This window comes from Cyprinodon tularosa, unplaced genomic scaffold, assembly GCF_016077235.1.
Source record: "Cyprinodon tularosa strain WSP-4 unplaced genomic scaffold, ASM1607723v1 ctg209, whole genome shotgun sequence".
In the NCBI taxonomy this organism is placed as follows: domain Eukaryota; kingdom Metazoa; phylum Chordata; class Actinopteri; order Cyprinodontiformes; family Cyprinodontidae; genus Cyprinodon; species Cyprinodon tularosa.
This window is the reverse complement of record NW_024038774.1, coordinates 547,299-561,682: the sequence shown is the minus strand read 5'-3', so window position 1 is coordinate 561,682 and position 14,384 is coordinate 547,299. Positions and strand designations below refer to the sequence as shown.

Sequence of the window (14,384 nt, the reverse complement as noted above, 5' to 3'; positions counted from 1 at the left end):
ACATGGAGTTACAATGGTTTGCTGAAATTTGTGGAAAATTATGTTAAAATTTTTTACTACTTTAATATATATTTTTGTTAAATTTAGAGTTAATTTATTTTGGGAAATAATATAATTGGTTATTAGAGAAAATATAGTATATAGCCAAAGTGATTGAGAGCCATTGTTGAGTGTCTAAAGAGCCACATGTTGCAGACCCTGACCTAGAATGGCAGAGGGAGCATTGATCAGGTAACTCTGGAGGAGCTGCAGTGATTAATAGCTCAGCTGGAAGAGTGACAACTCTTAGTCATTAACCTCACATGCTCTGATAAAAGGAACCCAAATAGTGACACAGCATGCATGTGGAACAATGTGCTCTGGTCAGATGGGATCAAAGATGAACTTTCAGGCCTTCATCCAAACTGCAGTGAAAGGCTGCTCCTCACTGTGAACGGACTGTGGCAGCATGGTGCTGGGGGAATGTTCTTCATCCAAAGTACCATCCAGCATTCCTAGGCTTGAACAATATGATCAATTAAATTTAAAAAAAACTCAGCTGTGACTACAATGGAGGCTTGTTATACAGAGTGTTGTCTCTAAATGTTGAAAGTCATACATCATTATTCAGTTTCAGACCAATTTATTTTGTTCAAACACTAAAACTCCTAATGCTACAAATGAAGAAACATAATGAAATGGGAAAAAGTGCAAGGCGTATGGATATTTTTGGAGGTCCCAGTAGGTGTTGTCAGAACACTTATTTTGTCCACCCATAATACTCTATGTATATCTAATATATGGCAATAGATCAGACAGAAAACATTGTCAGGGGGGCAATAAATTAAATATGGAGGAATCATATTGGGGTAGGTTGTGGGGTCATGGCTAGCGCTGTGGCAGGCCTCCCAGCAGAAAAGGAAACTCCACCTTTTCAAAGCTTCCATGAGCAGAGCAGCCAGGAAGAGAAGGCAGGAGCCCCCGTGTTATTTTAACAGCAAGTTTATGAACTCTGCTTTATGCTTCCCGCTGACTGTCAGAGCCTCGGCCATAATCAGCAGCCCGGTTTGTTCAAATATTTACAAAATCTCAGACTGCAGAGTGACAGAGCGGCCAGCTCCGATGGGGCGCAACACATTCAGAAACACCTCTGAAAGAAAAACAACACAAAATCATAATTAGCCTGGAGGACAGTATCCAGGATTGTCTTGTAGGAAAGTTGTGGTCAACCTGGAAACCGCAGCTCCCCGTTCACTTGTTGTATAGGAGTGTGTGCTAAGTTGTTTGAAGCCTAAAATAATACCGCACACGCTGCATCGTTTCCAGATGTGGGGGCAGACCACCGATGAGCAGCGCGGGTAAACCTAGGGATGGCCTCCTGAAATGTGAGAGCTCAGGGGGGAAATTCTGCCTGAAAACAAAAAAAGCGAGAGGGAGAGAAAGGTGTAGTAATAAGCTCCTGGCCAAATAGGGGAAAGTGCCATCCTTAATCACTGTGAACATAGCTCTGAGCGTGGCTGTGGAACAGGAAAGGCAGAGACAGGATGGGTGTGCTGGCCTAGAGGCAGCCTGCTTCTCCCTCTGCTGCTCTGCTGCTATGTTTAGGCTGATCCAGCCAGCTTCTCTTGCTCTATTATAACCTCTAGAAGCTCAAGATACTTTTTGGTTTTGCTTTTTTCTTTAGATGCAACTTTTTGCCCTATATGATTGGAAATCAATGTGCTTGGAAAATCTTCCATTTGAATCCTTTTATGTTTTGTCTCAAACACCAAACGCAGTAGAGTAGAAAAAGAATATCTTTTTTTTTTTTCTAATACAAAGACAATTGGAAAAACAAACCATTCAAGTCAACCTGATTATAGAATCACCTTCTGCCACAATTAAATGTGCAGATTTTTATCACCATACAAAAAAGGTTTCATCTCTCCTAACATTTGTGTACTAGGTTGTAATGTTTTATGACATAAAGCCAGATAAAATATAAAATTTGGTAATTATTTGATAGGTTGCAGGGATGCTTTCATAAGGCATGTTGAAAGAAAATACATTTTTGTGATAAACAAGATGCAATATGCTGAGGAAATCAACTTATGCTTGAGTTTCTCTCCGTTTCTCTCTGACTCTTTGACTCACTTTGCTGTGAGCAGCCCTTGTGTTTTTCTCATGTACCTGTGGGCGGCTGTCTGACAGGACGCTGCTTTTCTTTCTTTTTTTTGTTTCACGGTGCAGACACCCAAGCGCTTCTCCTAAACAACGAGACAAAAATCAAGTATCTAGAGAAAACTAATAATGAGCAAAGTGTAGACTCAGCACACAGTTCAATAGCATAATAATAACAATTTCATGTCTGCCCTGCAGCCATGCAGTCAGACCTGAGGCTACGGCACTTGTGGAGTTACTTTGATGTGAAAATGATAGAAAAGCTGACTTTACTTTCCCTCCTTTTCATAATTTACACCAAAACATGGCAGCTAATTTGCATTAGAGTGCCTCCATCACAATAGTTGCAAATCACACAAGGCATCCTGGTGTGAAAAAGGAATCAAATGTGGTCTTTTGTGAAGAGCAATGTGCCAGTTGTCCCTTGTTGTTGTAGTAAATGAGCCCGGTGCCTCATCCTGACACCGCTCAGCCTCTTCTGCAGCAGCCTGGCACCGCAGGTTAGAGCAGCCAGTCCCCTGCAGCTGCTCATAATGTTTTTTTTTTTTTCTCTCTCCTCCCTGCCACCGCCAGGCCTCCTCTTCCCCTGCGCTTCATTCCTGCTCTGTTTCTGTAATGAGAAATTTGGCAGATCTCATCTCTTTAGTGTCTCTTTTGCCCAGGCTGTGAGCGGCTACAAAGAGGAGGGGGGGGCGGTTCGTGTTTTTGCCTTGTTTACAAGTGACAGCGTTATTATTCTCATAAGGGCTCTGTTTCTTATCGCCGTGTTGTGCCGAGTGCGCCGCTGCCTCTCTGCGTGCACGCCTTTCCTGCCAGCGCTTTTCTCCCCTTATTGACACTTGGTTGAAAATATGCATTAATTCTGGAGTTTAAAGCATGTATGCTGGTGTCTGGTTGCTGTGTTTGATTGAAGTTGATTAATGATAGAAGCCGGCTCGGGGTCATCCTCTGGAGACCCGCCTCGCAGGTTGTGCATGTTAACGAGCAGGAAGGGGAACACACAGTGCGTCGCTGATCCTCCGCCACCAGGAGGCTGACAACAGCAGAGACCATTCGCTCCTCGGCTCGTCTCATGTTGTTAATCTTCCTCATTTATCAATTCTAAGTGAATACCCTGTTGTCGCTTGCCATAGAAGTACAAAGCCTGCAGCTTTGCCGGGATTGGACTACCTCAAAAGAAAGCTGAAATTATCATCAGTTCCAGCAATCCCCCCCCTCTTCCTCAGAAGCCAGTCATTTGTTTTTGTTCCCCTGCCTCCTCCACTATAAACAGAATCAGCACAGGTATCACTTTGTGCTTGGTGTCAACACTCCCACGTGTTTCCGCTTTCAAAAGGGCATTCTTTCTCAGACTCCATTTTTTCCTCCTTTCTCTGAAGTGTTATAACATTCTAGACATTTAAGCTCAAATTATTAACCGTTAACTGCTTGAATAGTAACTTTAAGCATCATTATCATTTGTTTATCATTTAATACATTACAGTAAACTTTGTCCTCCTCATTTAAAGCATTATTTACATACAGTGTATTCATACCACACATATTTTGATTATCAGGGCTTCTAGTTTACATGTAGAGTCCATGTTGGACAGCGTCATGGGTTTTTCAGAGGTCCTGCAAAACGATTAAAGCATTAGGGGCGGCACGCTTTCAATATTAAATCTGAGTGTACAAAACAGAGTTGGAAAATGTGAACTTATACAGCTCAACGCAGAGCATCAGCCAATCAGAGGAACTAATTTAGGAGCTCTTTAGTGGACTGACATTACATCCAAGCTGTGGTCTCTCCTCCTGCAACTCTGTCAGCATAAAAATATTTAAAAAAAGAATAGATATATGTAATGTAAATCCGTTTATTGTCCCACAATGGGGAAATTCACTCTATGCATTTAACCCATCCCCTTGGGGAGCAGTGGGTGGCCATTGTGCGGCGCCCGGGGAGTAGTGTGAGGTTAGGCGTCCTGCTCAGGAACCCAGAGTGCAGGCTGTGGGGATTGAAGCGGGTACTTGCAGCCCTCTCAGAGCACAAGCACACTGCTATTATTATTTTTTTATGTACAAGGAAAATGTGATTGCTCTAAACATTATTACACTACCAAGTAATTTTATTATTGAACCGTGCGAAACAGTTCATAACACATACATTAAATACATTTTTAAAAAATTGCCAGAGAAAAATATTTGATCATTATATTCTACCTTTGCATTTTTTTTAATACTAACCCTAAAAAAGGCTTTATATTCACTTTCAACAGCTGCAAATAGTTGTATAATATCCCCAACAGCCAGGCAAGCTTCAGAGAGCTTTCACTGCGGACTCCCAGCTCTGTCGCTCCCAACAAGTACAAAATATTTCAAAACTAGGATCATAATCCTGATGAACTGATGGCACAAATGACGTTTTTCAGATGTAGCTTTACACTTAAAACAAAATATTTCCCCCATTCGTTAAAGCAAACAAAACCACCTGCCATCGCACTAGATACAGGAAAAGGACCAAACCTTCCCCTTTTTTCTCTCCCTGATAGTTTGAAGTCTGTCGTCCATATAAGTTTGAGGCTTCCTGCTTTGTGATTTAAAAAACTGACAGTTTCATTCCACCTTTACCCCCCATAGGCATCACATCAGCGTTAAGGAGGAACCACTGGACCCCGAAGACCATGACGGACCCCTCTCCCTGGTCACGACGGCAAATCACAGTCCGGATTTCGATCACCACAGAGATTACGATGACGACGTCGGCCATGACGACATGTTGTAAGGCTTAGGCGGTGTGGGAGACGGAATCACCAGACTGCAGTCTCAGCCACCCTGATGTCTCCCAGCTGACGTTTTAGTGCCATTACAAAACATAGCAAGAACAGTGGAGGGAAAAAACACAGAAACACCCCCCATGAGGGGGTTCTTTTGATTTCAGATGCTTTCTACCGATGATTTCAGTAAGCGCTTAAAAAGTGAAAACAAACGTCATTTGTACTCATGTGTTGGAGGGATCTGTTTGGTACCGGGGTGGAGGCAACGATGGACCCTGGCTGCACAGCCATGACGGACTGCACTCAGCAGACAGTGAGAGTGGCTCTGTATGCCCCACCCTGCCACCCTCCCTCTGAGACACACACATGTGACCATAAACTGAAGAGAGAGATAAAGACGAGACATTTAATTTACACAATGTGTGTGTGTATTTGTGAGAGAGAGCGAATGAGTTCATTGTCACTGCCTTCAACACTTCTTATTGGTTTGGTTCCATCAAAGGTGGGAGGGACTTTGTGTTTTGGTTTTTCAAGGGTTGGGGGGTCTATTTTGTTGTTTCTAAGAGGAGAGGTCCAAAAATATCAAGTTGACGTGTTCTATCCCTCATTCAGTGCTGTTTCTACATGTTGCATCTTTATTTGTGATTATTTCTTGAAACTGATCAGACCTCATGCTCGTGCTGTGGAGATTCTGTGCGGTCACCACTTGATGATGAATGTTTATGATTTCCTCTCATGCTGTCCTTTTAAAAATCCACACACGCGATGCAGAATGTCAGATACCAAGTAGTATTTTTCTGTCATTTATTCACTTTCTTTCCAAACAAAAAGAAAGAAGAAAACTCGCCCTGCTCTGCACCTCTCTCCCTCCTGCTCGTGAAGTCCATTGGCAATGCACTACTCATAATGAAGGCTCTCTCCACGCATCAATGAAGTTTAATTTAAGATGCGAATGAATGACAGAGAAATCATGCAGGTTATGATTTATCCTTATGAAATTATTCTTTAAAACAGCCCCTCACGGCAGAGCGTGCTGAACCGCAACACAATTTCTGATCACTTACAAGCTCTTGGTTCTATTTTTTATTTTCCAAAGCCAAATGAAAATGTCAGGTGTGCATCGGCGAGATAATGATTTAGACCAACTAATTGTGATTCCTGAACACAGCCGTCGTTGTTAATCAAACGCGTCTGCTTCCCCGTGCTGTTATTTCATGCAGCGCTTGAAGACAAAGCCCCGTTCCCTGTAGTTTTATTCATATCACGTGCATGACTAGCTTCGAGTTTTGAGCGTTAATAACACGCACCCCTGGTGGAACGCGAAGGGAACGACTCTGACAACGTTTCACATTCCAGAATTTGACAGCAAATATCAAACTGTACGCTGATGACTGTTCAGTGTCTCCCCCAAAATTAAGAGTGGACTTGTGATGCAGCAAAGAGAAATTCCAGCTTTCCTATTTTGAAATAGGAGACTATTCATTTCAAAACTGCAATCAACCACTTTAAAAGATCTTATTTATTCTCAGTTTTATGTTTATTTTCTGTTCTTTTTGTCAATATGTTTTACTATCTTGTCTTGACAACCAAAGATAAACTACAAAGTCAATGTTGTTTGTTCTAAGCAGGCATGGGCAGGTAACTGGGAACAATGTGTGCCGAGGTTCATAAAACCAGCTTATATTTACATAATAATTTTAATAATAAAAAAAAAAAGTCCAATCAAAAGTCACAAGTAGCATTTTTTGCTGACTGCTTTGACGCTGGCTGAACTACAGCCATGATGCATTTCTCATTATCGCTAAGACTAATTGGCTTTACTGTCAACATTTTTTTGCAGTTCAGTTTTAATCAGTTATAAAATATATTTTTGCCTAAATTCCAGGAAAAGCGTAGAATTACCAGATTGAGACTCACACCGGCCCATGCCTTGTTCAATGCAATAGCAAAAACGGCCAAATATGTCTTCTCCATTCGCTCTGCTATCCGACCATCTCGGCAGCACTGACAGATGGAGTCAGAAAAAAAAAGAAACACTTCTCAAAGTGATGTTTTTATTCTTTTTTTCTTATTATTTTAAACCAAAGGGGTTGATTTAAATAGGAGAGCTGCGGTGATGCTTTGCAGTGACCAAAACTGAACCGGAGGAGCTGACAGGGTGACCACATGACGACCAAAATCAGAGAAATCTTTAGTCTTTGGGGCCAGTGAGTGGGAACAAGACAAAGGCAGGAGGTTTTTGGTCTGGAGCAGGTTTCTGTGCTGAAAAATAAAAGCTAATGACATAAAGCATACTGGTCAATGGAAAACAATGTGAACGAATTCATGTCTCAACTGGACCACACAGTGATTCTTTTCTTTTATTCCTTCCTCTTTTTGTATCCTTTAAAATGATTGTACACCACTTTAAAATTAATTTTTTGGTCAAGACCTTATGATTGTGTTTAGTTTCTGTCAACTTATTGCTTTTTATATTAAAAAAACACTCCTGTCAACTAATAAGCTGGGTACCAGGTACTTCATGGTAGTTTTTACTTGTGTCCTGTTTAAGGTCACTGCTCATTGACTAAAAGGAGAAAGCCCATCTGCGGTTTTCCAGAAGATGTATTTAATATCAAGGCAGCTGTGGGACGGGTCAGTTCCAGCCGTGCTGGGATCGTGAGAACGGGTCCCGGCTCATCCACAAAGCCTCGGCCGTCGGGCCGATTTGTTTGGTATTCGTAACAAGTAGGGGAAAAAAGCACTGTTAGATTAGATCACTCTCGGCATGTGTTGCTTGACATTACTAAAGATAACAGCATGAGAAAACGGTTAGGACGCAAACCTATAGGGAACGATTGGGTTCAGTGAGAAAAATAAACATTTCACTCGGTCGCATTTAGCCGTGCGGCTTGCATGTGTAGACTGATAATGTAGGGAAAAAATGACCAAAAAGGAAAGAAATCTGATCTTCTTCACACTGACGGTTCTCTGGTTTTTAAAAAAAATATATATCATTTAATGTGAAGCATCACCAAGCTGTGTGGCATTGTTTGTCCCGTCGAAGGCTTTTCCTCTGATGTGCCGAAGGGTTGGTTTAAGGGAGCTTCAGCTTCCTTTTTTTTTCTTTTCTCTCTCTGAAGATCACACCATTTGCTTCATGGCGTCTGCTTTGTATTAAGTATGGGGAAAAAAAATGAACTACTGTATGTATCTGAAAAGAAAATTGCTGCAAATGTATTTTACTTAATAATCCTTGCTTTACAAAATGAAAGGGGGAAAAAAAATAGCATTTGGGTAAGGGCAGAGGAGTTGTCCCAGATTTTTGGGATTTTAACCTGTATTATAGGAAACAGACTTTACTCTGTTATCACTGACCTGAGCATTTTGTACAGATTTCTGTCCCTGTTTGTGTTAAGATGTTTTTTGATACTTCCTTTAGATGGTCCAACCACTGCCTTCTGTGGCTGGATGTTAGAGACCACCTGCTCACAGATGGAGGTACATTGCATGACTAATCCCAGAGTCAGAGATTGTGGGGGGGTGGGGCGTGGTCAGTAATAATATAAGGGTGTATCAATCTAATGATATTTTATATGAAATTATTTGAAAAAAGGAAGTAAAGTATGCAGTGCCAAGGTGTAAAGACTATTGATAAAAGCTCTTTTTTTCCGCCCCCTTTTACGAATCTTTTTCTCCCTTACATCAAAGATGTTTCCACTTTTTCGTATTTCCTTTTTTCCCCTAAAGTGGTCATTGTCAGAGTCAAACCAAGCACAGCAGGTGGATCGCAGGCTTTATGCTGTTGGAGTATAATGCTCTTTAAACTGCACATCCCCCTAATTTCGTAGACACAAACACTGAAAATGCCATGGCTTCATCCATCACCGCCATCCGGCCTGCCATCATTCCGTCCCCCTCTGTTCTTCTGCTCTCAGATCACACTTTTGTTTAAAGACGGAGAGAAAGAGGAGCGTGGGGGGGCTATCACGGTGCTCTCATCCTCCAGGAGCTTTTCACTTTTCTTGTTTCCTTTTCAAATGTTCTCTGGAGTTTAGCTTTTTTTTCCACCCTTATGTTGTTTTAAAATAGAGAAATATGATTACTCATCACCTCCATGAGTCTGTAACCTCATCATTCCTCGTCTTTTGGATGCCAACCACTCTGTTGTAGTCAGTGGGAATGACTGACGTGAGCATTCTAAACATGCAATAAAATGCTGGTTGTTCAAACTGTTCTCCCTTGTTTGGTCAATTATTGTTCCTTATCCTAGTTTGAGTCTGATTAAGTTCCTGTTTTTAAATAAATGTAATACTCTTCTTTTTATGCTTCTTGAACTTTGTTGCATTTTGTCAGATTATTATTAGAGCTGCACAATATTAGGAAAACCTGAGATATTATAGCTGGATGTATTTCTCTTTTGGGTTACATCAAATATTGATCCCAGATAGTGATATAATCCAGCTACTGGAAGAATGAAAAAAAAAATCTTATTTCTATCTAAAAAGCAAGGTTTGATTAAAAGTGCTGCTTCTTGGCAGCATGTACTGTTTTGCTAATGACACGATATTGTTTTCTCTTAATGACCACCTTAAAGCTTCCTTACTTTATGAAACATTTTAGGTTTCTCCAACTTTTTCCCCAAAATAAAGCGTTAGTTTGCGTACCTATATAATCAGTAAACAGTTGGGTACTTTCAGACTTTTTATGATAAGAGTACAGTGCGCAGTGATTTCACCAAAAGGATAAATGGGCTAGATATTGTGCTGCAAACTTAATTTATTTTTAGACCACCACAAAGATGGTCTTTGTGGAAAGAATTGATCATCTAAAAATTTTTATTTTTTGAATAAAAATCAAAAATTTTAACAAGCATATTTTATTTCAGTCTCTTTGATACTAATACCTCTAAATAAAATCTAATATTTTAAAATGTCTTCAAGGTCTTGAGCTAAATAGTAAACACATTTGTTGATTTGGGGGTGTTTTCAAAGACTGTTTTAGATTTGAACTTTGGCTAGGCCATTCTAACAATATATGCAATAATAAATATAGGTAAATGCAGAGGCACTTTTAATGACACTTCATAATTAATTATAATATGCATTTTAAATATGTGCTTCATTTTAACCTAGAACTTAAAAACTCAGTCATAGTGATGAACAGAGATGTCCTATTAGTCAGACAAGGAGACTGTGAGGTCTGTCACTCTGACCAGCATGGCTGCCTTCCATATAATATTAAAGATAGAGATGCTTTATGTTTGCCAATCCGTACTGCATTAAATGGGACAGATAGAACTACTGAACCTTCTTATAGTGAACATATAACTTAGAAATTTCAAAATTCAAAACATCTTTAGCTAACAGTTCATCCAGAAAGCCTTCACCTTTACTCCTTTACGACATTTGATTATCCAGCCTTATCCCAAATGGCTCTAAATTAATCTCTGTCCTCAAAATTGTCCAAACAATACCACATTATTCCAGGATACCACGGATCCAGCCTGAAGTCTTTTGAAATATGGAGTTTAGCACGCTTCTCTTAAGGCAGTTTGGCTTATTCTCCTAGCAGTCCGTCTCAAGCTCCACCTGTTGAATGGTAGGCATATAGCATAATGCTGCCACCACTATGCTTTACTTTTGGGCTGGTATTAAACAGGGCCTGGTTCTCTCCAAACACAACATCTGGGATTCACAACAAAGATCCTTAATTATTTTCCCATCAGACCAGAGAAATTAGTTCATTTTCTGAGATTCCTTCAGATGCCTTTTAAAAAACTCCAGAGAGGCTTTTATGAAAAGCAAACCTGCTTTACAGGTCTGATGGGTAGATTGCTGCAGAGATGGTTGTCCTTCTGGAAGCTTAACTGGTTTGCAAAGTTAAAATCTGAATTTGATACATTGTGTAAATTTATCTCAAGAGTGAATTTTAAGTTTTTTGTTATGATTCTGGCCCATCTGCCTGTTCTCCTCTCCCTGTGTGCAATAAATTCCAGCTGCTGCACTGCCGTGCAATCAGCAGCATGTCTCTCAGCTGTGCTCCAGCAGTTATAAGTCAGCCTGTGGCAGGCAGACGGGGCCAGATAATTGCAAGCCAACAAGCAAGCAGTATCCCGCACTTTACGTTAACCTGACCAAGTTCTTGACCACGTCTTCACTTCACGGATTTTCCCTCTTACTTAGCCCTCAACTACAACGCTATTACTGCCCTTTGACTTCTGCCTCCTGCCAAGCCCCCAGATCCAGGACCTTGATCCAGCCTCTGCTCCAAGTGGTATACAATCATTTTAAAGGATACAAAATGTTTTCCCTGGTCATTGGTGGATGCACTCCTGAAGTCCTGAGTTCAGAATAAACGGTCCAAATTCTATTCCTGTGTTTCTGGCTAAAATGTTGGGTCTTCTGTCTATCCTTACATTTTTACTCCATCTTGATGGTGTTAAATTCAAGATTTCTCAGTTCCAACAAGATTTGGTTGTTTCCCCCTTTCAGCCTAAAGCCCATAAATTAAATCATAATTAAAAAGACAGTTTAACTATCATTTCTGATCAGCAATTTAGGTAACTGCCTCTGATACGCTGTAAATTTAAAATGCATTAGAATTGCAGAAATAATAGCAACATGAATCTGGAAGGTGAAGCCGACAACGTGGACTCTGAGTCTTTTTTTATTATTATTTTAATGACAGAGGGGCAGGGTCACGTTAGCTACTAAACAAGAGACAGAGATCAACTCTAAGCACTTTTAATCTTGTGAAACAACCAATTACAAATAGTTGAATTGATTTGTTAAAAAGCTTCTGGTAGCATAAATCGTTGCTTGCTTAGCTTCTTGCTGGAAAACATAAATGTCAAGTGTGTTATTAATAAAGAGCAGTGAGAGATAAGATTTAATGGAAGAGATATAAAATCCCAAGCATTTTTTTTTCTGGACAGCAATATATTAAACAGGACGCTGCAGTTCTTATGCATCATTGTTGTTTTCATCCCAAACTGATAAAGTGTATTGCAGCACTGACCTTATTTGTAAACGCTTGAAGACATTATGTGGCTCCCGTTGTACGCTGTGCTTTGTGTTGAGGTCTAGATCAAGCCAGAGGTATATTTGCTCTTCTTAAGTCCTAAGGCCTCCTCCTCTTCGGTCAGTTAAAGCCCAAAAGACTTCCTGATTGACCTTCTGTGTTTGAGACCTGCTCTCCATAAAGATGGATGAAATATTGGATGAGTAATTCTGAAGCAGTAAGTAAAAGCTGCTCCCACACAGATAAATCTGTATTTCTTGGCAGACTGTCCCATTAGAGCATCCAGGCCTGAATTTAGAAACTGGCAAAAAAACAAAAAAGATTTGCTATATTAAATTATTTTGTTCAAGCATCTGTTTCTGATGCTTGTGATGATGCATTTTTGCTGTTATAATCTAACCTTTCTGTAGCTAATATTAAGACAAACCTTTCCGTGAAGTGGCCGCTCACAACTTCAGAGTTTGGAACCAGGATGTGGCTCCATAGAGGCTGGTGGATGTTGCCATGGAGAGAGATACTTTTTTTTTGTTTCAATGTAAATAAATGTGAGTTTTGTTGTGCTCAAAACGCTTCTCCGGATGCAGCGTCCTGTTTATGTTCACACAGAGCAAAAAAAAAAAACCTTTCTGTTTATGTTTCCTCTGCTAAGATGAAAGCCTGTGTTGAGGTGGAGCCCTGGAATAACTGAAGATGTGTGGATCATGTTAGATGTTCATTTACTTAGTTCTTTCCTTTCACATTGCTAGCAGCTTATTTAGAAACAGAAAGTCAGAACATCCCTGTTTCTCTGGAAGCAGCTTGACTGAACCATGAACCTAATTGGCAGCACAGCATGCTGCCAAACAGACTACAGGTATTTGGGTTAAAACGGATATAGACTGTTTAAGCATTGCTCCAATACTTTATGTTTAGTTTTTTCCTCTTGGAGTTTGGTGAAGGTGTTGATCTTCTCAACTGAAAATTTAAGTTTTTAAAACATTAATAGGTGCATTTTCATGTGTAAAGCACGAGAGGGGAGTTCAGAGGGTTAGCCTGTCCAGATCATGACAGCTCTTAGAACTGATTCCTGAGTGGTTCGATGGGAAATCAGCTAAAAAAACTGTTTGCCACAACTAAACACAACTAAAGTGTTTAGTTGTGTTTGTGGCTGCATAGGGTATATTTTAGTGATTTCACATAAAGAACAGCAGATATTGAAGATTTGATAAACACCATGTGCAATAATCCTGTATAATAATCCTGCTAGGAAAAAAAAGCTGTCATATGTGGACACACTGTATATACTGTTTATATCCCATGCACCTTTTTTCTTCCTTTGGCAGATGATGTAATAAGTAAATTTCAATACACTGTCACAAGTACAGAGCAACGAAATTAACTCTCTGCATTTAACCCATCCTCTTCGCGAGCAGTGGGCTGCCTTTGTGCGGCGCCCGGGGAGCAGTGTGGGTAAAGAGTCTTTGCTCAGGGACCCAGAGTGGCAGTCTGTGGGAGTGGGGCTCAAACTCGGAACCTCAGGATTCAAAGCTCTATGCCAGCTGGATTGATCAGGTAGCCCCCTCCTCCAAACATGCATGGCCCGAGAATGTCTCCATTTTCCCACTGACCTGTTTTTGCTTCTGCAGCCACCAAAGCCACCTTTCTTCCGGCCATCCTGTACCTGTCTGCTGTTTCTGAACTTTCCAAAGCCAACCAAGGCCTAAAGGCCTAATCTATCTGTATTAGTCAGCAGGGACAGAGCAGCCTACTGTATGATGTAAGGGTGCTAGATTTAGCCATGCAAGCTAATTATCATCTGTTGTTCCTGGCAGGTTGATGCTATTATACATGATTAAATCGGTAAATCTAGACTTAAGCCAAATGACAAAACTTTGCTGTTGGAATTTAAATTGCGTAGTTATTTTCTGTTTGTTTTCCAATGTGAAAAAACATCTTAAAAACAAGCAAAGCTTCTTATTAATTGTGTTGTTTTTGCAAACTTCATTGCCATCCTTATTAGTGGCTATCAGGGTATATTTTAGCCATTAATCAGAAATGACGGTGTTAACCTGAAGCCGCGCTCCACTGCCCCACCTCGCCCTGCAGACACCCGGTAGATCAGTCATATTGCAAAGCTCCCGTGTGATTGCAAAAACAAACGTGGCTGACTGCTGCTCACTTCATTCTAATTAAAGCACGGCACAGCCTCATCCATTCACACAAGAGCTTCAGTCAAATAGTCAAAGCTGGCAAACTCCCAACATTGCACTGGGCCAATTAGGAGTCCTGCAGTGTTTGTTATTCATGGTTTGATGTAAAAATTTGTTTATTAAGATGGGCTGCAGGCGCTGGTGTGCAGCAGACCCGCTTGTAATTAGATTCCAATTATTTGTCTGTTTCTGATATTGTAAACTGGCACTTACCACATCAGTTAAATTGACACACTGCACTGCTTGGTTTACTCTGTAATTAAAATGTGTTCTGTTAATTAGATGATGACCACTTTATTCC

General features: G+C 40.5%; 1 protein-coding gene across 15 annotated transcripts in view; it reads left to right on the top strand.

Annotated features, from left to right (window-relative positions):
- Nucleotides 1–9,108, top strand: part of foxp1b (forkhead box P1b) — a 232,979-nt gene extending 223,871 nt beyond the window's left edge. For 12 of the 15 annotated variants that reach the window (XM_038285225.1, XM_038285233.1, XM_038285231.1 and 9 more), the window contains one exon: nucleotides 4,756–4,900. In XM_038285225.1, coding sequence (XP_038141153.1) covers nucleotides 4,756–4,900 — 145 coding nt within the window. Of the gene's footprint in view, nucleotides 1–4,755 lie in introns of all 15 variants that reach the window. The other 3 variants (XM_038285226.1, XM_038285238.1, XM_038285234.1) reach the window with 1 other exon arrangement.
- The last annotated feature ends 5,276 nt before the right edge of the window (nucleotides 9,109–14,384 follow it).